The 26,186-nt window shown below is 41.4% G+C and overlaps 1 protein-coding gene across 1 annotated transcript in view; it reads right to left on the reverse strand.

The window, feature by feature from the left end:
* The window catches only part of VPS13A (vacuolar protein sorting 13 homolog A (S. cerevisiae)), a gene marked incomplete at its 5' end in the record, with an annotated part of 218,593 nt that overhangs the window by 143,932 nt on the left and 48,475 nt on the right, over positions 1–26,186 (reverse strand). Inside the window, 7 exons of the mRNA XM_015412948.1 lie at positions 5,734–5,872; positions 11,678–11,795; positions 14,045–14,177; positions 14,644–14,780; positions 15,105–15,219; positions 15,334–15,535; positions 20,916–21,058. Of these exons, the coding sequence (XP_015268434.1) occupies positions 5,734–5,872; positions 11,678–11,795; positions 14,045–14,177; positions 14,644–14,780; positions 15,105–15,219; positions 15,334–15,535; positions 20,916–21,058 (987 nt within the window). The remainder of the gene's footprint in view (positions 1–5,733; positions 5,873–11,677; positions 11,796–14,044; positions 14,178–14,643; positions 14,781–15,104; positions 15,220–15,333; positions 15,536–20,915; positions 21,059–26,186) is intronic.

The raw sequence follows: 26,186 nt of genomic DNA on the forward strand, positions 1-26,186 counted from the left end.
AGAGAGAGAGAGAGAGAGAGAGAGAGAGAGAGAGACCTGCACCATAGTGCAGCCATGGTTACTCCACAAAAAAATAACATCTCCAATCTCCTGGACGAGAGATCAAGAGCTCCCAACAAATGGTCTGTAAAAGTGCTGATGCAGGCCTCTTGTAATCTGCCTGTCTGGAAAAGGGGGGGAGGAGTAGCAATTTAACATCCTGAATTTGATTGTAAATGAAGGAGACCCAGGCTTGGCATCCTGAATTTGATTGTAAATGAAGGAGACCCAGGCTTGCCTTATCCAATAAAAAGTTGATATCAAAAGAAAGTAATTGCATCAATGTATAGAACTACCATCATATAAGGATTGTAAACATTTGTTTGAAATTATTAATTTAGATAAAATAAATTTTTAGAAACTAACATAAAGCTTTAAAGCCACAATTACTGTATTATTAATTTTTTTTAATTTTTTTATTTTTAAAGCCATAGACCCCCATTGGAGTGACTCCACTGAGGTAAAATCAAATCATTATTTGACTAAATTATCTTATTTTTGAAACATTTTTAACAAGGTATTCATTTGTGAGCCTGGAATCTCCTTTTTGTCTCACCTGATGTGGCTTGCCCGACATCTACCCTGGTGATCCAGTCTGGCTACTGACACTTCTAGCCAACAGCATTTGGCTGCTCCTGGCCTCCTTTGATGTTTCTGGCGACCACCACTGCTCCATTGCTTGAGGGAAATGGCATCCTGGTTTCACGTCTTTCACACATGACAAGTTGTGTCTCCAGTGGACCCTGAGCCTGACCCGACATCAGTTTCCAGACACCTATCTGGACCTGCAGCAGGTGGAAGTTCCAGAAGCCAAGGCCCTGTCTACGCTTGACACATTTGCTATCGGTGTCACAGCAGCTGGTCCCACAGCCGTTCCAGTGGGACCCACCCCTTTGCATTTTGCATCCTTGCAGGAAAGCTTTGAAGCCTACACTTGCACTACACCTTTGACAGTGCACAGCAACCCCTCTTATGTTCCAGCTTTGTTCCCATTTCATTCCTGTGTGTTCCAGAACTATTCCAGCTTTGTTCCTGAACAATAAATTTTGCAACCAGCCAGCCGACACAAAACTCTTTATGCCAGCAAGAGATTCCAGTGATAGTGACAGTGACCCTAGTGAATATTTTTGGGTTTCATTTTGTTGTACTCATTTTTATGTTGATGTATATGAGCAGGACTATCAAAAAGAATATTTAATTATATTTGTATGTGATTCCCAAACAAATTTGGTGTATGAAAAGTTTATTGGGCCAAAATATATACTGTCCCCAATTTACCAGAGTGTGGGTGGTAGAAGAAAGTAATAGCACTTTATTTCTCCATGGTACCCTTCCTTACCCTACATATCCAGAGGTATCTGACCGGGTGGGAACATTATTACAGTGGGTTTGTGCAGATTGTTTTTAGATGTAGTTTCAGTTTTAAGTTTGAAGGAAACCGTAAGTCGAAGATGATAAGGGGGGATATGTTGTTTTGTAATGGTTTATTTGACATGCTTTGCTACTGGACTGGAACATCGATATAGATCTAACATATGAAAAAGTGGGCCAATTCAATGATCATTAACCGAACCTTATAGTGTATGCAAGCAAAAAGATCTGTTAGGGCCAAATGGGGGTGTACCATCAAACTCAGTTTATCTTCACAGGGACTTGCAATGCCAGCATTCCAGTTTATGTAATCATAGTCAAGCATATTCAGCACCAATTGCAACCATGTTCAGAAAACCATTTTGTCTAAGGGGGAGCCTTTAAAGTGCTCCAAAGAATAATGGTGTGTGTGTGTGTGTGTTCAAGAAGGATCAATGGATAGAGATATACCATATGAGAAGTTTTGCTAAATGTTGAAATGTATGACTTTATGTGATAAGGCTATGTTTATGTCCATAACCCAACAAAAGAAAGAAGTTAATGTCATTCATGTGAATGCCAATTTTTAGAATATTTTCCATTTGCAATAAGAATGCTTTCAATGTTCCTGGGATCCCAGATCACTGCAGACTGTGACAGCAGCCAAGAAATTAAAAGACGCCTGCTCCTTGGGAGGAAAGCGATGGCGAACCTAAACAGCATGATAAAAAGTAGAGACATCACCCTGCCAACAAAAGTCCGCATGGTCAAAGCAATGGTATTCCCAGTAGTCATGTATGGCTGTGAGAGTTGGACTATAAGGAAGGCCGAGCGCCGAAGAATAGATTCTTTTGAACTATGGTGCTGGAGGAGACTCTTGAGAGTCCCTTGGACTGCAAGAAGAACAAATCAGTCAATCCTCAAAGAAATCAACCCTGACTGTTCCCTGGAAGGCCAGATAATGAAACTGAAGCTCAAATACTTTGGCCACCAAATGAGAAGGGAGCACTCACTGGAGAAGACCCTGATGCTGGGAAAGATTGAAGGTCAAAGAAGACGGGGACGGCAAAGGATGAGATGGTTAGACAGTGTCATAGATGCAACGAACATGAAATTGAGCAAACTTCAGAGGACGGCGGAAGACAGGAAGGCCTGGCGGGATCTGGTCCATGGGGTCACGAAGAGTCGGACTCGACTGTGCGACTGAACAACAACAACAACAACAACAATGTAAACATGCCCTGTTTTTGTTTGATTTTTTTTAGATTTTGTTTTCTTAGATTTTGTTTTTGTATTTAATGTCTTCCTTTTGGTTTGTCTTGTTGCTAGGCGTTGTTCCCATAATCTATTCCCTAAAAAAATCACATCATGATGTACCCACTGTCACATAGCAATTGACAGTGGTAGCAGTGAGCCTGTATTTGGTCACTGTACCAAAGGGGGGACTTGTGGTATGAATGGGAATATAAAGATTTTTTATATAGGTTTTTTTCTTCTTGATTGTTCAAATTCATATTTTTTCCTGGTTTTATGGATTTCTCTTTTAAGTAATATTTTATTATAATGTTAGAAAGGCCTGTTATATAGAAGGCTTTCGTCTTCTAGGTCTGATATTGTTAGTAGACAACATAATAGGTATAAAGTTCATGATTCTGTAGTTCTTAAGGGCAAAACCTTGCAATGTCTGGGTCAGGGAAGATTTTAGTCTCGTATCATTAAAAATACTTTTGTTTGGGATATGAAGAATCCTTGCCCATTATCATTTAGGTTAGGTTAAGTAAACACTTAGGTTTTACGTAGATTTGACGTAGATATATGTTTCTTTACATCTGACAAATCAGAGGACTATTACTCAAATTACCATTGTCTTTTATAACCAATTATGCTTCTTAAATATTGTTTTCTTGATGATGTCAGTCCATGTATAAAATATCATGTATTTCCTGAATATGTTCAGAATATGTTCAAGAAGAAGAAGATAAAGAAGAAAGATGTCCATTTTTGATGAGTTATTTGGTCCAATTGTTTTCCTGTTAATTGAAGCATATCTCCTGAATATGTTGAGAATAAAGTAGTAAATTTTGGATGGACTATTTGGTCCAATTGTTTTTCTGTTTTGAAATAAAACATAGATCTTCCTCCTCATTTGACTTCATTTTTGACATGGAATCTAATATGTACAACAAGGTCAGACGGGGAGATGGGCAGGTTCTCAGCTACAGCAGAATCTGGTGAAGATCCTGCAGGAGATTTAGGGCGTTCCGAAGCTTCGGTGCCAGAATCTGAGTCGGACGATTCAGGTGGAGATGCCAGCATCGGAAGCGAAGGCACATTCGGTACATCTGCATGAGCGCCCGACATCGGCACAGTTTGTGTCAGGACAGCAGGCTGGAGAGGGGGAGATCGAGGATGCTCCTCAGGCGGCTTGGAAACAGTTGTCGATGGTTTGGATCTCCGCTGGGGAGAGCGGGAATGACGTGACCTATGGTCCCAGTCTGACTGTGGACCCGGCGTCATCCATGGCATTGATGTCGACATCGGGTATGACAAGAACCAAAATGGCATATGCTGTCTCTGGTCCCAAGGAGGCGGAAGAGGGGGCTCAAAGTACGTCAGAGAATGCGGTCTCAACTCTCCCCTGGGTGAGTAAGACAGCCTCGGTCTGGAGTGATTGGAGTCCTCAGCCCGATACCGATACCCTCCGGGTCGAGGGGACCTGGATCGGCGTCCTCCACACCTGGGGGAACTGGATCGATGTTCTTCACAGGAAGGGTAGGGGGAACCCTTCATAGAACGGCCTCCTGACCACGATACCACCGATGGCAACCAATTTCGAGACTGTTGGTGCGGGATCCCCTGCACAACCTCCATTTGCGACTTGGGCCGTGGAGGCACAGAAAGCTCCAATATCGGGGGGTTCAGCTGTCAAATAGGCGAGTCCATCAAATCAATGGGTGGTAGAACCATCAGCTCTGGTATCAGAGGAATCACTATGTCGGGTTGTGCCCACTGAAGAGGGGGTAATGTAGAACCCGTTTGTTTCTCAGCACCGCTCAGAGTGTGAGACTTATGTGCAGCTTTCTTGGGAATCAATTTCTTCTCCTTCTCATGCTCTTTCTTCTTCTTCCTCAACACCGACAAAAAAGAAGAAGAAGTCTCTTTAGGAGCCGAACGTTTGGACGGTGTACTCACATCGGGAGCCAACTTCGGACGGGCGGGTAAGGTCGATATTGAGGACTCCGATATTGGTGGAGGCGCCGGTGGTTGGGCATTGGTAGGAGTCTCAGACGACATTTCCCTGGCAGGCAGAGGGGTAAGAGCAGGTTCCCAAAGTGCCACTCGGAGTCTAGAAGCTCTATTTTTTGGGTTTGGTTCGAAAATTTGGCACAGTGACAACAAGTCTCCGGACAATGTGTCTCCCCAAGACACAATATACAAAGGGTGTGACCGTCCTTCAGGGCAAGTTTGCTGCCACAGCCAGCACACCTTTTAAAACACCACACTTTTTGGCCATAAAATAAAGAAGAATTGGTCAAAAGTAAAGAATAAGGGGGGAAAAAACCTCAAATGAGGCAAACAAAAATTTTACCTCAGAAGGAGAGGGGGGTGGCAGGAGGCCGCCTGAGGTAGTGGCACTCCTCAAAACAAAGGGGGTTTTTGTGGGGGTTTTTGGAAGACGATAAAAAGAACGAAGTCAGAGTCCAAAAAGAACAATTTGAAGAACAATTTAAGGAATCCCTCGTGAGAGAAGAACGCTTCGTCACCGACCGGCAGAAAACGAATTGTTAACAGCGCGGTGGTCAGAAGAGAACTGGCGGGATGTTCACACCCCGCCCCTTGAGCACGGGCAGTGGGGTTCCCGCGCATGCCTGGAGGAAGGGCGCGAAAATCCCTTTGTGAGCTTTGTATAGCACCGATTCGGATCAGCGCAGGTGCATAATCCCATGGGTGTGATGCACAGAGACCATGAAGAAGATCAGGAAGAGTACCTGCAAAGAGAAGTACAACATACTTTATATTTTTCTATATTGATGCTAAATCGTTGATCCTGGGATTCTTGCTAATCTCACAATTGCTCTTTCTCAGCCTAGGTAGACAAACAATTTGGAAGCCCTGGCAGTGTGCACATCAAATTTAATAAAACTGCCCTATCCAGACAGCCCCCTTTAGCATTAGTTTCTTTCAGCTGGAATCAGCACAGTGCCCAAAAGAGTCCTCTGATGAAGCTATGCAAGAAGCAGTATTGTTGAAGCTGAAAATAACCTTTTGTGTGTCTCTGTGTATGTGTGTGTATGGTAGGTAGGCAGCTAAAGGATTTTCACCTATGAATTCAGTTGTACTTACCTGGGAACTTTGTGGAGGAGAAGTGGTGTCAGGAGGACTTTCTGGTTTTGGAATGCTATCAATTAGCTTCAGAATACATTTAAGCTTCTCATCAGAAATGTTGAAATAGAGTAATGGCAGCTCACCAGATATTTTGTATCTATTACATAAAGACAAATAACAAAAACAAACAAACATAGTCATGCAAAAGTGCAAACTGAAAACATTAGTCCCAGTGTAAAAATTTAGAAACATACTGAACATTGTATAATTGGCAACAGACTATCTACACTCAAAGAGGATATAGACACACCTATTATGCTATGCAAAAAACACAGGCCTCTCCTAATTAATTACTGGTCCTACACATTTAGCAGGGCACACACTGGATTTGTTCCAGAGTGATCAGGAGCTGGGTGAGTTAGCCTTACTCCCTAGTCATGGACAGATCATTAGGGTTCAGACTTACTACTTCCTTTTTCCTTTGTAGAGGTGATGGACCCTTTAAGATGGTCTTCCACAGGTGCCTGATGGATTCCTGTTGGCACTTGAGGGTTTTCCCACTTTGGTTGCTGATGATTCTGTCAAGGCTCTGACCACTCTCTGGAACAGGGAGATGGCCTGGGCAGTTAACATAATTGTCCCTAATTGCCCCCTCCCCTGAGACACAGCCAACAGTCTCCCTGGTTTACTGGATAGCTGATGGCGATGACATAGGAGGGACAATGGCTAGTGCACCACAGGCAGAAAACTCAGAGCGAGACTAATCAAACAATGCATAGAGCCCATATTAGAGCCTATTCCATGGTGGTGATGACACTGAAAAGCCAGTATCTCTCCTCCATCACTGCATCTGCAAATAATCGTCAAATTGAGCTTTTTTTGTGTTATTCAGGGATTTTTACATCATAACCTGAAGGATTTGGACTCTGACCACACAATGGCCACTGTGATCAATTTGCCACTTACTTTACAGATAAAATCAATCAGATATGCTCTGGGTTAGATGCCAGCATGGATGCATGTTCAGATTATGTACCTTAGGCATCTGCTTGTCTGATTTATACAGATACTTTTCAGCTTGTGGATCCCAAAGATATGGACAAGAACTTGGACAGGCTAGACCTACCACCAGTGTTCTCAACCCTCGCCCTTCCTGGTTGATAGAAGCTGCCTGGGGGCACAGGTTGAGTTGGTAAGGGGAGTGGTAAATGCTTCCTTGAGAGCAGGTATGCTGTTTGTGCTCAAGGAAGGAGTCATTAAACCTATTTGGGGGGGGGGACATCTTTCCCATAACCCTACTATGTTGGAAAATTTCCAGCAAGTCTCCAGTTTTCCATTTTTGGGCAAGGTACTAGAGCAAGTTGTTGTTTCTCAGTTCCAGAGGTTCTTGGAAGACACTAATTTTCTGGATTCATTTCAATCTGGCTTCAGGACAAGATTTGCAAGAGAGACTGCTTTCTTCATCTCTACTGAGAACTACTTAGGGAATATGTGACCTTGCTAGTTCTGCTGGATCTCTCAGCAGCCTTCAATACTATCAACCACAGTGTCCTGCTGAGCTGCCTCACAGCACTGGGAATAAGGGGTACCCTGTTACAGTGGTTCGAGATAAATGGGGGGTATCAGAAGATAATGTTGGAGGATTCATGCTCTGCCCCATTGATCTGTATGGTGCTGCAGGGTTCCATCTTATTCTGCCCCCCTGCTATTTAATATCTATATGAAGCCACTGGGGAGAAGTTTTCAGGAGATATGGGATGTGGTGTCACAAATATGAGAATGATACCCAGCTCCACCTTTCTTTTCCACCTATTTCCAAGGATGCTGTTGATATTCTGTACCAGTGCTTGGAGATGGTAATGGGCTGGTTGAGGGTGAACAAGCTGAGACTTAATCCAAACAAGGCAGAGGTTCTCTAGGTTAGTAGAAAGGCACAGCAGGGACTTGAGATCTTGCCTGTCTTGAATGGCCCCTTGAAAAGCCAGGTTCATGGCTTGGATATTCTGTCTGACACAGCAGTCACCTTAAAAAACCAGGAGGATGTGGTGATTCAGAGTGCTTTCGTTCAGCTGTGGTTGGTGCGTCATAGGCACTTGTTCCTAGTTCAGCAAGATCTAGCCACAGTGATACATGCCTTAGTTACATCTTGACTGGACTATTACAATGCAATCTAATTGGGGCTACCCTTGCAGAATGTTCAGAAGCCACAGCTAGCACAGAATGCTGTGGCTAGACTGCTGGTCAGGGCCAGCATTAACCCCAATACTAGAGTAATTAGATTGGCTACTGAATTGCTCCCGAGCCCAGTACAAGGTCTTGGTCCTGCCAGGGAATTAAGGTCATAGGAAGAACCCCTCCTGATTGTCTCAGCAATCAAAGAAGTATGTCTGGTGGGGACATGAAAGAGGGCCTTTTCAGTGGCAGCCCCACAACTGTGGAATAACCTTCCCAGGGAAGTGTGCCTGGCCCCCTCACTGTTGATCTTCAGGAGGCAGTTGAAGACAGCTTTATTTAGGACTGCATTTGACTGATTTAGTTTTTATTTCTTGGCAGTCCTAGCTGGAGTTTTTAAATTTCTTATATATTTTTTATAATTGCTGTTTAATTTATACTATTTTATTGTGTTTTTCATAATTGTTTTATTTCTATTTTAAACCAATGTTTTAAATACACAAATAAGGTAAATTTTGTTCTTTGATTAAATAATTTAAAGTTCAGATTTCCCAAACTGACTCCATTTATCAGTATTCTTACTAAACAATTTAGCAAAAGAAATAGGAATCCCCTATCTGTGAGGAAAGCTGACAGCAAGAAAATTGATTAACTGAAAAGAAAGCCTCAAAGCTTCAAACACCTCTTTGAAAAGCAAAAACACTTACTTGTTGGCAACATATTATCTAGTGTGCCTACAAAGTTACCTCAATTTTTATTATCAGTTCACCTCATACATTCTACTCCTGATTCCACCTGACCTTTCCCCCTCCAAGTTAAATAAAATATTCTGTTTATTCTTGAACTTTCCAAAGGCTCTCGTGCCATTACAGAAGTAAAACATAAGTAAGGGATTTTGTCTCTTCCCTCAAGTCCCTGGGCTGGGCCAGCATCAAAATATATAATAACATGACAGAGTGGGACAGGCATAGACCAACAATAAGAAAAAAATAGATGTAGTAGCTGCTTAGCAACCAAGAAGAAGAAACAAAGGGAAAACCCTGTTTGTGAGGGAAGGAAGAGGGCAAGATCACCATCGCAAGACTCACTGGAAAACAAAATAATGCTTGGAAAAGTTGAAGGCAGTAGAAAAAGAGGAAGACCCAACATGAGATGCATTGGCTCAATAAATGAAGCCACGGCTCTCAGTTGGCAAGACCTGAACAGGCTGTTAATAATAGGACATTTTAGAGGTCATTAATTAATAATGTCACCTTGAGTCAGAAACGATTTGATGGTGCATAACACACATACACTCACACCTGTACAGCAGCAACTTGCTTCCTACAGCAAATGTTTGGTCCCTTTAAGAATAAACTTTTTGAAACACCAGAAAATGATAAACTGACTTTAGAAATGAGATTAAGCAAAGAGTGGACATTTCAAAAAACATGGAAAAAGTTTTATGATTGGTATAATGTAAATATAATAGAAGATTAGGCAATTATGGCACAATGGACTTGAGAACACAGAAGACAGAAGAATGGAAAGTGATAGAGCGTTTCTATTAATTAAGTAATTGGATATAAGCATATAATGTAACTGTACTCTTGGTATACATGTTATGTGTAGTAGAGTGTCTGTTTGTAGTGTGTAGATTTGTTTGTTGTAGATTATAAAAGAAAAATTAATAAAAGTGTACCCATGGGTACTTAAAAAAAAAGATTTGTATAATCGAACATGATGAAGTATGAAATGTACGCACTGACAAAGGAGAGTGCGGTGGCTCCCCGATGGCCAGGCTCGCGTCTCCCCCCACCGCGCACTCGAGGTGGTGGGGCGAGCCAGCCAGCCTCGTCCCTCCTCTGTTGGCATGGGCAGGGAGTCTCTGAGAGGCTTCTCCTGGGTGGCCGCCTGGGCGGAAGGGCAGGAGAACCCAGGGGGAGAGCCTGAAAGGGCTCCACGGGCCCCTGCTGGCTTGATGGCCTCGGAGGCTGGGCAAGGATGGGGGGGGCTCTGGCTGGCCTCTCCTGCCCGGCCGCCTCAGTGGGAGGGCAAGAGAACGGGGAGGGCTGCAAAGGGCTGCCCAGCCCCTTCTCGGCTCGTATGCCTCGGCGTGCGAGCGAGGAGGGGGTGGGGGTCTCTGGGCAGCAGCTCCCGCTCAGCTGCCTCAGAGGTTTTTCCCTGCGCTGGGCAAGGGAAGTGCGGTACATCCGCTTTCCCCCTCCCTGAGCACAGCCAGGGCCGGCTGAGGGAATCCCCCGTCCCCAAAGAAGGGTGCGCAGCTTCCCAGCCCAGGCCGCACCGAGCAAAGGAAGCGCGACGCATCTGCCTCGGCACCTCTCGCCCGCCGCAACCTTGTCCGTCTCTCCAGTGGCCGCTTGCCGCCCGTTCCAGGGCCGCATGGACCAAGGCGGCGAGGCTCGTCCCTCCCCCCCCCCAAGCCAATGGCACACCACTTGCTCCGAGCAGCAGCCGACGGGCAAATGGCTGAGGAAGTGCATTTTTTCTTGCCACCCCATAGGACGGTGGCCACCCCAAAACACAATTATTATAAGGAGAGATAGGATATAGAAAAATGAACTATATAGTGGGAATAGAATTTTAATTAATGATATTTGTTGTGGAATACAAAGTTAAACAAGGGGGAAAAGGGAACTATGTATCTAAAGATGTAGTGAGCGAGACAATGTCTAGATATTTTACAAATGTATTGCTCTTTTTTTTGTTTTGTGTAATCCTTAAAAAACCAATAAACAATAAACATTTGGGCAAGTAAAAAACAACAACAACAATTCAAAGCATTTAACATTACAAAAACCTTATTTCACCAAATCTTACTTTACTCAAGGCATAGATATTTAGAGAAGGCATGGTTCAGATCCTAAATGGAGCACTTTTAAAGGGCATGTACCATGGGAAGGGTTGTATATTACTCTCCCCATCGTCTCATTCCTAGACAGGGAAGATCATTGTTGTTTTTTCTTCTCCTCCTCCTCCTCTTCCTTTCTTCCTCTTCCTTTTCTTCTTTTTTTGGGTATTTGTGTGTGTGTGTGTGTGTGTGTGTGTGTGTGTGTGTGCCTGGAAGCCATGGATGATTTTTGGCAACCCCTAGTGGGGCTTGGACATTTCAGAGAGGTGGCTTACTATTTCCTGCCTCTGTGTCCAAGCCCTGGTATTCCTTAGAGGTCTCCCATCCAAGAACTTGCCAGGGTCAGCCTTGGTTATCCACAGGTGGGCATAATATTTGACAACGGTGTATATGTGTTAAATCCAGTATTTTTTGGCCTGAACAACAAAATTGATACCTGACATATGAGAAAGGCTATGTAATTTGAGCCTGTGTGCATTTGATTTTATGTGTTCCTTCTAATTAAATATTATGCCAATGGGCAGATAAGCAACACTCTATTTCAGAGAGGTGGCTTACTATTTCCTGCCTCTGTGTCCAAGCCCTGGTATTCCTTAGAGGTCTCCCATCCAAGAACTTGCCAGGGTCAGCCTTGGTTATCCACAGGTGGGCATAATATTTGACAACGGTGTATATGTGTTAAATCCAGTATTTTTTGGCCTGAACAACAAAATTGATACCTGACATATGAGAAAGGCTATGTAATTTGAGCCTGTGTGCATTTGATTTTATGTGTTCCTTCTAATTAAATATTATGCCAATGGGCAGATAAGCAACAGTCTCAGTGATGGGAAAGGTGGGCAGAGCAGGAAGCTGAAATCTTTTCCCTCCTCTATATATAGGGTGAAGACAGTCTGACTCAGAAATTTAAAAATTCATAAACAGTATAAGAACTCATACTTAGGCATCCTTGCATCTGTTACAACCATTGCTCTGCTCAGTTCCATTTTCACATCTAGAGGCTGCAAGATATGTTGAGATGAAGACCGCAAATTACGAGCCTCCTCCCAGTTTTCATCTAAAAGCAAGAAAGTCATTAAGAGAAACTCTAACAGTGCAACACAGACTCGTTTACCCAAAAGATACATATCAAAGTTTTTCTTGGTTGTAGAAAGTGTAAATCAAGTCATAGACAGCTTATGGCGATATGTAGGGTTTTAAAGGCAAGAGACATTCAGAGGTGGTTTGCTATTGCCAAATTCTTTTAATACAGAATAAAACAACAAAGGGATTCTAAAAATGAATCGCTGTGCTTTGAAACCAGAGATGTCTTCCACTCAGAAAAGCTATTCCAGCCATCTCTCTGTTTGCTATTGCCTGCCTCTGTGCAGAGACCCTGGACTTCCTTGGTGGTCTCCCATCCAAATACTAACAAGGGCTGACCCTGCTTGGCTTTCGAGATCTGATAAGATCAGGCTTGTGTGGGCCATTCAGGTCAGGGCAGGTTTTTCCTAAGAGTTGTTGTTGTTCAGTCGCACAGTCGAGTCTGACTCTTCACGACCCCATGGACCACATCACGCCTGGCCTTCCTGTCTTCCGCCGTCCTCTGAAGTTTGCTCAACTTCATGTTCATTGCATCTATGACACTGTCTAACCATCTCATCCTTTGCCGTCCCCGTCTTCTTTGACCTTCAATCTTTCCCAGCATCAGGGTCTTCTCCAGTGAGTGCTCCCTTCTCATTTGGTGGCCAAAGTATTTGCGCTTCAGTTTCATTATCTGGCCTTCCAGGGAACAGTCAGGGTTGATTTCTTTTAGGATTGACTGATTTGATCTTCTTGCAGTCAAAGGGACTCTCAAGAGTCTTCTCTTTTGCGCTCTCCTCTTTTACTCTGAGCAAGAGGCTCTTTAGATCCTTTTCACTTTCAGCCATTAGAGTGGTATCATCTGCATATCTGAGGTTGTTGATCTTTTCCCCAGCAATCTTAATTCCCGCTTGTGATTCATCCAGGCCAGCATTTCGCATGATGTACTCTGCATATATATTAAATAAGCAAGGTGACAATATACATCCTTGTCGTACTCCTTTTCCTATGCTGAACCAATCAGTTGTTCCGTATCCGGTTCTAACTGTCGCTTCTTGGCCCTTATACAGGTTTCTCAAGAGACATGTGAGGTGGTCTGGTACTCCCATCTCTTTAAGGACCTGCCATAGTTTGTTGTGATCCACACAGTCAAAGGCTTTAGCATAGTCAATGAAGCAGAAGTAGATATTTTTCTGGTACTCTCTTGCTTTCTCCATAATCCAGCGAATGTTGGCAATATGATCTCTCGTTCCTCTACCTCTTCGAAACCCAGCTTGTACTTCTGGTAGTTCTCTATCCACGTACTGTTGAAGCCTAGCTTGTAGGATCTTGAGCATGACCTTGCTAGCGTGTGATATGAGTGCAATTGTGCGATAGTTTGAACATTCCTTGGCGTTGCCCTTCTTTGGGATTGGAATGTATACTGATCTTTTCCAATCCTGTGGCCACTGTTGCGTTTTCCAAATTTGCTGGCAAATGGAGTGCAGAACTTTAACAGCATCCTCTTCTAAGACTTTGAATAGCTCAGCTGGGATACCATCACCTCCACTAGCTTTGTTGTTAGTAATGCTTTCTAAGGCCCATTTAACTTCACATTCCAGGATGTCTGGCTCGAGGTCAGTGATTATACCGTCGTGGTTGTCAAGGACATCGAGGTCTTTCTTGTATAGTTCTTCTGTGTATTCTTGTCATCTTTTCCTTATCTCTTCTGCTTCTGTTAGGTGCCTACCATTTTTGTCCTTTATCATGGCCAGCTTTGCATGGAACGCTCCCTTGATTTCTCCAATTTTCTTGAAGAGATCTCTAGTCCTTCTCATTCTATTGTTTTCCTCTATACAATCTCCTCACTCCCAAACCCTCAGCTTGGGCCTTGGTTGCCTATGTGTCTCATCTCACACAGAGTGAGTCAGAGGATGATGCATATGATACTACCTTTAAAGTCTTTGCTGAAAAGACGGTCCCCAATTAGAAATCAGTTGCTGTCCTGGAGCGAAGTTCAACCTCATCTAGACTTGTTACCTTCATTTTTGTCAGCACACAACAGCACACAAGTTTCACAACTGGCCTGTTTATCCAACAGGCTCTTCTTTCACATCTATGCTTCAGTATCTTTTTTTTAGGGGGAGTTACTTTTTTTAAAGCTTGGTCACTGCCTGGCACCAAGCTGAAGGGTTCGGGGGATACAACACAAAATCCCATTCAGCCTATTTTTTGTAAAAAAAATCAGTATTTATGAATACTTACTATGTTTGCTATAAAGAAGCTGTATGCTGCTGAGCTGGATGTCAAATTTATCATATGCTCTAGCCATAATTTCTTCAAGAGTGCTTGCTTTGATTTTGACATCTAACAAGTTAGATCGGCTTTTACTAGTCATCTTAAGAAAAAAAGAAGTTAGTCTTCAAAAGTTCAAAGAGTTTCTTAAAATACATGATCAAGTATTTACCATAAACTATTTTTGAAAAAATCCATCCCCAATTAAATAAAAACTATAAAAATACATTGACCTAGTATGACATCCTATCTTCAGCATAGGACAGTTCAAAGGAATATTTTGAGGAATAATAGAATATAAATAGTATCTCTAGTTCTATTATTCACCTGCATACTGTCTACTATCAATAACCATAGTGTTAAAGATTTCCATTCCAAATCTTTCTTTCATTTAAAGCTTTTCATCATGTAAGGAAATGTTTAGAAACCAAAGAATATAACCTTTACAGAATGCAATTAAAACCAAAATACTGAAACTAAATGAGAAAAAAAAATCTGTTTTTTAAAATGAATGTTGTAAATAAAACATAATAAATATGAGATCATATATTGGTATTTGAAAGTTTTACCTTTAAGTGACCGAGATCCAAGAGTAATTTATCAGATGTTGGTTCATAGAATCCATTTTTTGGAATAATGACATAGGAAGCCATAAGGTTTATTTTTAAATCTAGAACTTTCTGCGTTTCTATAATGTACACCAACCCTAGAAAAATGTCAAAATACAAACAATCTGCACTGATGACCATAAGAACACAACAAAGAACTGTGTTTAAACTGAATTATGAGTGAAAAAAAATCAGCACAACAAAGACCTTGTATACAGTTCAAGATTGTTTAATCACATTCAAATGCCATGGCCAACATGCAGAAGTATTCTTTAGGGCCACTTAACACATATCACTTTTCCAAGCCAAGATACTATTTCTGCACAGAGAATCTATGTAAGTCATGATGTATAAACTTCACAAAAGTTTTTATTGTACTATAACTACACTGTCCTAACTCATACTTTCCCCCCAACATTTACCTGTTGCTGTCTTCTCACGAAATTCTTCCAATTTCATCAAAGTTGCTGAGGTTAGTTGCTCCAAACGAACATCACTAGGGGGTCGGAAAAAATCCACTAAACTGTTTACAGTCATCTGAAAAGAGTATAAAAGCAAAGGCATATATGTAATCAATGTTAAAAGCAAAGGCATATATGTAATCACACACACACACACACACACACACTAATGAAATAGGTTTCTACTTACAGCATCATATATTATTTCCAAAGGCTGCGATTCTACTCTTAACTTCTGATTTGCACTCTCATCTAAAGGATTGGTCTCAAACATTATGGTGAAGAGTGAAGTATTGTTTTCTGAATGGACTGTTCGAGAAGACAGTAAACAGGGTATTACTCTTCCTTGAGCCATTCCCTGTACTTCAAATGCACTTACACTTGATTCAAATCTGTATAGAGTATAAAATAAAAGTATAAAAACCTATGTGCATTGCTTTACTACAAAAATACTCCCTCCCAGTTTTACTTTTTATGCCCCTGATTTAATTAATAGCTGCTAGTATTTAAAGCAGAAAAGGGACATCTGACTTTTGTGCTATTAATCACAGTTCCTAGTATAACAGCATACATGGAAAATCTCACAATATTTGGAATAATCAGCTGTTTAAAATTTCATCTTCTATTATATTTAGCAACATCCATGCTATTAGTTCCTTGTATAGAATGCTAACTAGGATGAAAGGCAAAAGCAGAAAAGTTGAAAAAAAGTGTAGGAAAATAAAACATACTCTAATATCCTAAAGCCAAAATTCTGGCAAGCATTGTGGCAAGCAAAATCTGCTTCCTCACCAGCTTTGTGGCCTCATGGGCCCTTTAGCTCCTCTGCCTACAGTTCTTCATACTTCAAAAGCTTATTTATATCTCTCTTCCTGCCAACAGTATTAAATCCTAAGTCCTAAATTGGAGAATTGGCTTACAGGTGAATTTTCCTTCTACATGTTTGCTAAATAGGACTCCAAACGTTAAATGACTGACTCTATCCACCAGGTCTTTAGAAGACTACCTAGCCATAGAGGTGATAAATGACACCTCTTGGTTCCTACCCAGAGCCTGTTACTACTGACATAGAAATAAAGTATCACAGACAGACTTATTCCTAACTAGCAGGAAAACCATAGGAAGCTCCCAAGCAGAGTCAGAACCACTTCCTGGTGAACAAACAAGGAACAAACTCACAGGTAAACAACATCACTGCTCCTCCATATTTAACTCCACCTAATGATTCAGATGCTGGGAATAAGGAAGCAATACCATAAACGTCCAAGAAAGAATTTGACTCAAGGTTCTGATACACCTACTAAAGGATGACTGAACTGAAAAAAACAAATATTGATTCTGTAGCGTTTGGCTAAAACGTGGAAAGAAAACTAGACAGATGTGTTTCTTCTTACATTGGGATTCTAGACTGAGTTACACAAGAGGCAATAGCTCCCTCGAAGGAAGAGTTGCCCGAAACACTAGAATAATACAACTCTATCAGAGATTCAAAGCATTTGTTACCCCATAACCGGCCCCGGTCTGGGAGATGTGTTTCTGAAACATAAACATATATGTCCCTCTATGACTTCTCAGGCCATATGATGTCTGACACTGTGGAAATATCAGGCTACAGGCAATCAAAAAGCTGACTCACAGGAAATACCCAGGTTCTCCTGGGAACCCTAACACTCCCCTGACAATGGCTCTATGCTTTGGCTTCCTGAGGATTCATCTCAGTTCTAGCAATGATTAATGATCGAGGCTTGCAAGACAATAGTCAGCCTTCCAGGATAACCCAGGAATCTGCTTTACAAAGCAAACTTCTCTGGAAAACTAATTATAAGCAGGAGATAGGGCCATCAGACATTGACTGGCCTTTGTCAACAGACATTGATCAGCTTTGCCACTCACGTAATTCAATTCTCCCACCCAAATGTGCCCCACCCCCACCCTCCATTAACCAATCTGGTACCTATCATAAGGCCTAGGAATAACCAATTGGATCTGGCACAGTGCAAACTTCCAAAGAGGGATTTATTCTGTCCGTATTCCTGAAGAATGTATGCTAATCGATCCCTTGCTCTGTTCTGGGCATCCACACTAGGCAAAACTGCTAACTTTGATTATTTAGGACTTTTTGGCCTCCAACTACCATGCCAATACTCCTTCCACTGGGGAAAGTTTTAGTTTGAAAGGTTTCAGTAACTCAAAATTCCTTCAGTGGAACTCTGTAAGCCTGAAACAATTAAGTAGATCATTTGCTATAAAATGTTGCAGATAAGTAAGGATGAGACACTGAAAACATTGGTCTCTTTCCATAAGAACATAAGAAGAGCCCTGCTGGATCAGACCAGTAGTCCATCTAGTCCAGCATCAAGTCTCACACAGTGGCCAACCAGTTCCTCTGGAGGGCCAACAACAGGGCATAGAGGCTGAGGTCTTCCCATGACATGCTTCCTGGTTCTGGGATTCAGAGGTTTAGTGCCTCTGAATGTGGAAGTTGCCCTTAATCACTATAGCTAGTAGCTATTGACAGATCTATCCTCCATGAATCTATCCATTCCCCTTTTAATCCTGTGGCCATCACTGAGCATGCTTGTGGGGGAGGGTGGGATATAAGTGTAATAAAATAAATAAATAAAAATAAATACATCCTCTAGCAGCAAATTCCACATTTTAATCACTCTCTTGTGTAAAGCAGGCAGGTAAAGTAGGGCAGGGAAATAATGACTATACATTGCTAAGCAATAAAGCTGAGTTGTGTTGAACTTGATCATTTGATCTAAATCCTTTAATATAAAAGGGAGATTTTATATCCACAAGTGAAGAACAAGTTTTGTGTGTGCCTTACTCTAACACAGGAGCCGAAGAAAAGAGGGCAAATCCTATGGTCATTGTGCGAAGTTTTTATACTTCTAGAATAACTGGGCCTCTCTTTCTTATCAAAGTGAACAGCACTACCATCAGCTCCACTTAATTGGGATCTGTAAGCCTGTCTAGAAATGCAATCCTCAGCAGAGTTACACTGTTCTAAACCCAATGACTTTAATGGACTTTGAAAGCTGTAACTTTGTTTAGAAGTGTACTGTAGTTATTTTATTTCTATACTTTATCACATATCCCTGCACTCAAACCAATTTACAAATCATTAAAACACAAAACAAAACAGTAAAAACAATGTACCATCCATATGCATAATACAACAAAATTAGCAAGATTAAAGAACCATAGAAATACCTGTTAAAACCAACCAATCTTTTAATAGTCACATCATCCAAAAGTCAAATGAATGAGGAATACCCTACATCCCTTATGAAAAGACAAAATGAAAGAGGCTTTCCACAATTTCCCTCAGGAGAGGATTCCAGAGAGCAGGTGCCACGACAGAGAAGAACCAAACTCTCACTGCTATTCATCTTACCTGATGGTAAAATGGTACTGTAGGGGTGTACATTCGGCTACAGCCAAACCAAAAAGAGAAACAGAGATCTGTATACAGAGAATACAGAGATCTGTATACAGAGAACACAGAGATCTATATTCAGCTACCGGTATAGCTGAACCCCAAAAAGCTGATATTATTCACCTTTTTTCGGGTTCTTTTTGTTATACTGAAAAAAGGTCTCAATTAAACCTAACAGCCTGAGCTGCAAGTCAGCTGTTGGGTTTAAATGCCTTTCTTTCCCTCCCCGATCTCGGGGAGGGAAAGAAAGACATTTTAAACATGCCTGGGTTCCTCTCCTGATCTTCTCCAAGTACCCCATGGCTACGGGGCACCTGGAGAAGATCAGAAGGGGAACCCAGGCATGTCTGCATGCCTGCCCTCTGCTTCCCCAGCCTGCCCACAAATTTAGCCTGTACATGGGCATTTATCGGGAGAAACAGTCCTTCAGGTGTGTTCCAGGCCAAGAAAGGCTTTAAAAATTAACATCACTACCTTGAATCAAGCTCATAAAAAACTGGCAGCCAGTGCAACTGGTGCAGAACAGGCTGTATATGCGCAAGTTGAGCTGCCCAATCCACAGGGTAGAAATACTTTCTGTCAGCTGAAGTTCAAGAGTTGTCTCATTTACAGCACATAGGAACAATCAGATTTTTCCAGGCCACATACTAATGTCAGACAGTTGCTGGTGGTGTGTTCTCAAAAGCAAGGAGGAGGAGATTGGATTTATAACCTGCCCTTCACTCAGAGTGGCTTACAAACTCCTTTCCCTTTCCCTCCCCACGACAGACACCCTGTGAGGTAGGTGGGGCTGAGAGCACTCTTTCAAGAACTGCTCTTTCAAGGACAGCTGTGCCAGAACTATGGCTTGCCCAAGGTCATCCAGCAGCTGCAAGTGGAGGAGTGGGAAATCAAACCTGGTTCTCCCAGATTAGAGTCTGCACACTTAACCACTACACCAAACTGGCTCTCAAGAAGCGTGAGGGTGGAGGCAGCCAACTGTTTTACTCAATTTCACCCTTCTGCCCTCATTACTACAGTCTCCATTCCACATAGCTTTCATATACATAGGTCCCATGATCTCCAGCACAGCCTTTTTGATGGTGAAAGAGAACATCTCTTTTTTGCCAGCAGAACGTATGATTGAATCCAACCAACGGTGTTCCATCAATGAAACTCCAATTCCAAAACACACTTAGCAATTAAAGGCTGAACACACAGTCGTACTGGGTCAGAGTCCTCAAGACAAAATCTAGTTGTGTAGAATAAAATTGAATTCAGATTGTCACATGTACAGTCAGCAAAAACAAGGAAAAGATTACGGCTTCAACTTGAAGTTTTCATTGTTGCTCTGGTGATGTCAATGATTTATCATGCAAAGCTAACAGAAGTTAAAAGTAATAATGCTGGCGAAGCTCTAACTAAAGAAACTTGAACTGTGAGGAGAATGTCTGAGGAAAATCTGAACTCTGCTTTTGAGAACTGTATGTATTAAGAACTTTTGTTTACAGAAATGTACGTGTTTTTCCCCTGAGCCCTCAAATGGAAAATTCACACAAATGAATGTAAGGATGAGCTATCTTTTTAAAACTCTGCACACTCAATCAGATCTCCAATGGCCAATCAGAAGCCCTTCTGGGCAAAAGTCCCACCTATCCCAAAGTCAGGCGGCAACATCACAGGAAGGCCTCAGCCTATGTGCCCTCTTATTGGCCCTCCAGAGGAACTGGTTGGCTACAGTGTGAGACAGAATGCTGGACTTGATGGTCTGATCCAGCAAATCTCTCATGTTCTTGTTTTCTAAAAACATTTGTCAGGCCCCCAAAAAGGTGTCAGCAGGCACCATGGTACCTATAGGCATCATGTTGGGGACCCCTGACTTAATTGAACAGATGGTAGGAACGACTCCTCCACTCTCCCTGATAGTGATATATTTTTCTGGCTGCTAGACTGAATGCTGCATTAACACCAGAAATACAAGATAGCTTTTTGGGAGTTCCCTTTTCAAAATGCTGGTGTTTGTCCAATACTGGGAAGATAGGTACCCTGGCTCATCTAGTTACTGAATGTTCCAATTTCAGTGAGGAGAGACAGAGACAGACTCCTCCATTCCTGTCTTCAGAAAACTCATGCTTCAAGGCAGAAGACTGACATCAGGAACCTTCCAACTGCCCTATAGATCATTCTTATAGAAGAATGACTGCAAACAGCTGTGGCAAATAGACATACCCATGGGTGCAACTGGATGCAAACCTACTATTTCAAAGTACTAAGCAGCCTACAACTTACAACAAAAATTTTAAAATCCAAATTTTATAAAATAAGAATTAGAGTCAACAAAATATTACCTTATTGCTTCAGCACCAGGTCGCTGTGTTATCGCTGTACATAAATCAATTAATGCAAGTTTTATCAGCTCGGGCTTGTCCACGTTTTCCCTTACTGACACCTTCATGCTTAACAGCTTTACATTTAGCTTTATGGCTTCATACTGCATAAATTGAAAACATGTCAAGAATGCTCAAAATATTTTTTGTAAATGTACAGTTGAATAATCACAACTTTTATAATGTGAAGTTCAGAGTAAACTGCAATATTTATCTGTTCAACATGTAAAATATTCCATATTGTTATTTGAAGAATAATAATTTTTATCCTATTAACAAAGCAATCCTAAACAAGTCTTCTAAGAATGCTACTCAGGTCCATTCAATGGAGCTTACTCCTAGGAAAGTGTTTTTAGGATTCCACTGTCAAATTTTCAACAAACAGAATTCAAAAATACACTTGGTCTCTTATTCATACACACAGAAAAGGGGGAGGAGGACAGAACTAATGGAACAAGGCTGAAGAAGAACAAATAAAAAACTATCACCTAATACTGAGGGCCAGTTACATCATTATTGTTTCTGCACTCGCACTTTAAGATTAAAGTGCAAAACAAAGCTCTGCCCCCACAAGTATTTATTGCATTAGAACAATCAGATGAGAACAGATACACATGTTCAAGATGTACCTGTTGCACTTGCATCTGACTTTTCTAACATGATCAAGAATTGTAGCTTGACAAGTTTTTTGATCTTCACGAACTTTTACGAACTCAAGTTGAACTGTGACTGTAATATCAATACACATCCAAACTATGACAAATTCTCTCTGATCCCCCCTGGAGTGGGGCGTATTCTGCTAAAGCTGAACATTACAGAGCCTTGGTAAGCAGTTCATTACTAGCCTGTGTGCTCATGCCAAGCCGTAACTCTTTATCTTGTCAAAGGCTTTCACGGCTGGAGTTCATTAGTAGTTGTAGATTTTCCGGTCTGTACGGCTGTGCTCTTGGCATTGTAGGACCTGTTTCGCCAGCAGCTGTGACTGGCATCCTGAGAGGTATAACACAGAAAGATGGAGTATTCTCTATGTCAAGGTGAGAAGAAAAATGGTAGGCAGGTAATTTATATCTTCTCAGGAAGGTAGGGTAGGGCTGAGTCATTATCTTGTAGGAGTTCCCCAGGCTATGACATGCTAATGTGTTTATGAATTTCAATGGCTTTCCTGTGTAATCTGACATAGTAATTGGAAATGTTGTCCAGCATTTCAGTGTCTTAGAATAAGATACTGTGTCCTGTTTGAGTTAGGCTATGTTCAGCCACTGCTGATTTTTCAGGTTGGCCAAGTCTGCAGTATCTTTTATTCTTGTCTGGATGCAATGTTGTGTGGTCCCGACGTAAACCTGCCCACAACTGCAGGGTATGCCATATACTCCTGCAGAAGAGAGGGGGTCTCTTCTGTCTTTTGATCATAGCATCTGTTGTATTTTTAAAAACGTTTTATTCGTTTATATATAGAAAGGGGGAAAAGAAAGAATACAGAGTTATATATATTTAAAAAACCAATTTGACATTCTGCATGAAAATCTTCTCCTAAAAGTTTCACAACTATTCTTATTGTTCTTCATTTAGTCTTAGTTTCTCAGTACTTATGTTTTATCCAGTCATAGAACACCCTCCATGGTCCCATAAATTCTTCCATTTTTCCTTTTGGTATATTTGTTATTCTGTCCATTTCAGCACATTGCATAATCTTCATTATCAAATTAAGTGTTGGGATTTTCAATGTCCTCCATGTTGTTGCGAATAAGATTCTAGCTGCTGTTATAACATGTAAAATAAAGTATCTATGGTTCTTATCTAAGTCATCTGGTAAACAGTTTAACAGAAATATTTCTGGTTTAAAAGCTATTCAACACTGATTATGAAAGAGTATGTACTCCAAACCAGTATTTCCGAACCTTTTTACATGTCCACCACATATGATAGTATGATCCAACATGATTATTATATTTCCAGCATCTGTTATTCAAGTTTTTATACATTTTAGCTAACCTATCTGGGGTTAGGTACCATCTATAGAACAATTTATACAAATTTTCTTTAAACGAAACAGATTTAGTCAACTTGATATTCACATTCCATATTTTACTCCATTGTGACAAGTCTATGTTATAACCTAGATTTTGCATCCATTTAATCATACATTCTTTAACTATTTCATCCTGCATTTTCAATTGCATCAGCATACCATATATTTTCTTAATATGTTTCTCTCTTGAAGTACATAATAATGCACCTTGTTCTAAAAAAAATCAATCTGTCTGTTTATCCTTACTGTGTCTAGATTCCACTTGTACTCTAGTCCACCAATCTAAATTTATTCCCCTTTTCTTTAATTCTTCCTGAGATTTTAAAGTATTTCCATCATCTAGCAATTCTGTGTATCTGATAACTGTTTGTTTTGAAGTCAATCTTGGGTGGAAAAAAGCTTCCACTGGAGATACCCATCTTGGAATTTTAGTATATATCATCAAACTTATCTTTTCCCAGGTTGTCAATAATGATCTTCTTATCAAATGATTTTAAAAATATTTATGTCCAGAAGCTTTCCCATACTATAGGAACGTGGCCACAGTTTGTTGAATACTTTTTAATAGGACCACCCAAATTGACCTCAGAACATTCTGGAAACACCAGAACCCTTCATCAGAGTCATAGATCCAGAGGAGTTAGCCGTGTTAGTCTGTTGCTGCAACGCAGTTAAAAGCCTAGTAGCACCTTTAAGACTAACAAACTTTATTGTGGCATAAGCTTTCGAGAAACACAACTCTCTTCATCAGATGCATGGAGGGTATGAAGAAACTAGCCAGAGATATATAGGTGGTAAGGGGAGGGGGGAGAGGATGCAGAAAGTGCCATGTAAATGCAAAACTGTTGCAAAAGTCATGAAAAAGGTAGAATGCACAATTGGCTGGGTGTGACCCCTTCGTTCTATAGATGAATCTGAAGGGAATACCTGAAAGGCAAGCTACTTCTGGTAATGAGATAAGCATCCAAAGTCCCTATTCAATCCAAGACATATAAATTCCAATTCAGCAGCTTCCCATTGGATTTTGGTTTTGAAATATTTCTGTTGAACTATGGTGACCTTTAAGTCCTTGATGGAATGTCCTGGTAGATTGAAATGTTCTCCTACTGGTTTCTGGATATTGCCATTTTTTATGTCGGATTCGTGTCCATTTATTCTTTTGACCACCTAGCAGTTCGAAAGCAAGAAATTGCAAGTAGATAAATCGGTACCACTTTGGTGGGAAGGTAACAGTGTTCCGTGCGCCTCAGCGTTTAGTCATGCCAGCCACATGACCACATCTTCAGACAGTGCTGGCTCTTCGGTTTGAAAACAGAGATAAGCACTGCCCCCTAGAGTCAGATTCGACTGGCTTTCGAGCAAAGGAAACCTTTACCTTTTTATTCTTTTGTGTAGAGGTTGGCTGGTTTGTCCTATGTACAGAGCAGAGGGGCATTGTTGGCACATGAGAGCATATATCACATTGGAGGATGAGTAGCTGTAAGAGCCAGAGATTGTGTAGTTGATGCCACTGGGTTCTGTAATTGTATTTTCTGGGTAGATACGTGGGCAGAGTTGGCATCTGAGTCTGTTGCAGGGTCTGGTTCCTGTGTTGGTGGTTTCGGTAGATGGTTCATGGTTGTTAGTGAGAAGTCGTTTGAGGTTGGGGAGCTGTCTGTAGGCAAGGAGAGGTCTTCCACCCAGGGCTCGTGAGAGAGAGAGGCATCATTTTCTAGGATGGGCTGCAGATCACTGATGATATGTTGGACTGGCCAGTTTCTCCGTACCCTCCGTGATGTGTTTCTCGAAAGTTTATGCTACAATAAAGTTTGTTAGTCTTAACATTGCTACTGGTCTTTTAACTATTTTTCTTCATCAGACTGGTTGTTACAAAATTTAAAATGACAGAAAGGTGGGAAAGTATGACATGGGGAAAATGCACATTAAACTTATACTGAAACAAAATGTTCAGTTCTGTCATTACCAGTATCTGAAGAAGAGATCAGTGACTTAAGAAAGCTCATACCCAGCCACAAGTTTTGTTGAGTCTTTATGGTACTATGCACCCCAAATGTGAGGAGATGTGAGGTTTCCCTCCAGAGGTATAGCTTAGTGGTTCAGCCCCCAACCCAAGCTATGGGCTGGAAATGCCCAGTATAAAGTTCAGTGTATCAAGGAACATTCATCACATTTTTCTCCCACCCATCTTCTAAGCCTTATTTATCGATATGTTTGTATTCCACATTTTTAAAAAAGTTTATTTTTATTACCATTTTTGCCAACAAACAAAACAGAATATAAACAGAGCAACAGTGCCATAGATCAGTCCAGAATCATAAAAGCAATACAAGGAAAATTAGGAACAGTGGGTGCATTCAGATGGGGCATTTATGTCGGTATAGATGCCAGTTGGAATCGGTGTACTTATGGGCGATCACACGGTGAATATCCGCCTTCCGTCCCTAACCATTGCAAACAGCCTTTAAACTGTTGTATTCTGCTACTAGGTCCCCAAGTGATGGTATCCTAAGTGCACTGGTTCCAGCCGCATTATCCCCGTCTGATCACTCTTCGCCAGTGTCTAGCTACTTCCGTTCAGAAGCCCAAGGCTTCCACTTTTTGGCCGCCATTTTTTTTTAGTAGGCGATGTGTGCTTGGGCGAAGCTTCGCCCCGTTGTTCATAATAATAATTTTTAATATGTGCCTAGTGTAAGGCTTTAGACAAGTCCGGGACCTCACGGAGGCCAGTTTCGGAGTAAAAATTTAAAGGGACGTCTTTGCTTCAGGGCATGCTTTTCGGGACGGGGTGTTCTGCGCCTGCGCAAAGATCTCAACTCTGTGGATGGCTGCCTATGAAATATGTGCCTAGTGTAAGGCTTTAGACAAGTCCGGGACCTCACGGAGGCCAGTTTCAGAGTAAAAATTAAACAATTAATAATTACTATTAAGGGGGTTGATAAAAGGAGAATTGGAACTGCTAAATCTTATCAGAATATTTAGGGAAAGCTGAGGAGAACAGAGAACTTTAAAAAATGAAGCATAGCTGATGACCATCTGTGGGTGGACAGCTAAAGAGCAGATCTATCTTTCCATCAGCGATCTCTTAGCATTGGAACCTATGGAATAAGGAGTCAGTGTCTCTGAGCCCACAAAAAGTGTTTTTCCTTCACGGCTGAGTACCTAATCCGGCACACACATCTTCTGGGATAGCTTAAAGGTCTTCC

This window comes from Gekko japonicus, unplaced genomic scaffold (assembly GCF_001447785.1).
Source record: "Gekko japonicus isolate JY-2015 unplaced genomic scaffold, Gekko_japonicus_V1.1 scaffold1971, whole genome shotgun sequence".
NCBI classification, from domain to species: domain Eukaryota; kingdom Metazoa; phylum Chordata; class Lepidosauria; order Squamata; family Gekkonidae; genus Gekko; species Gekko japonicus.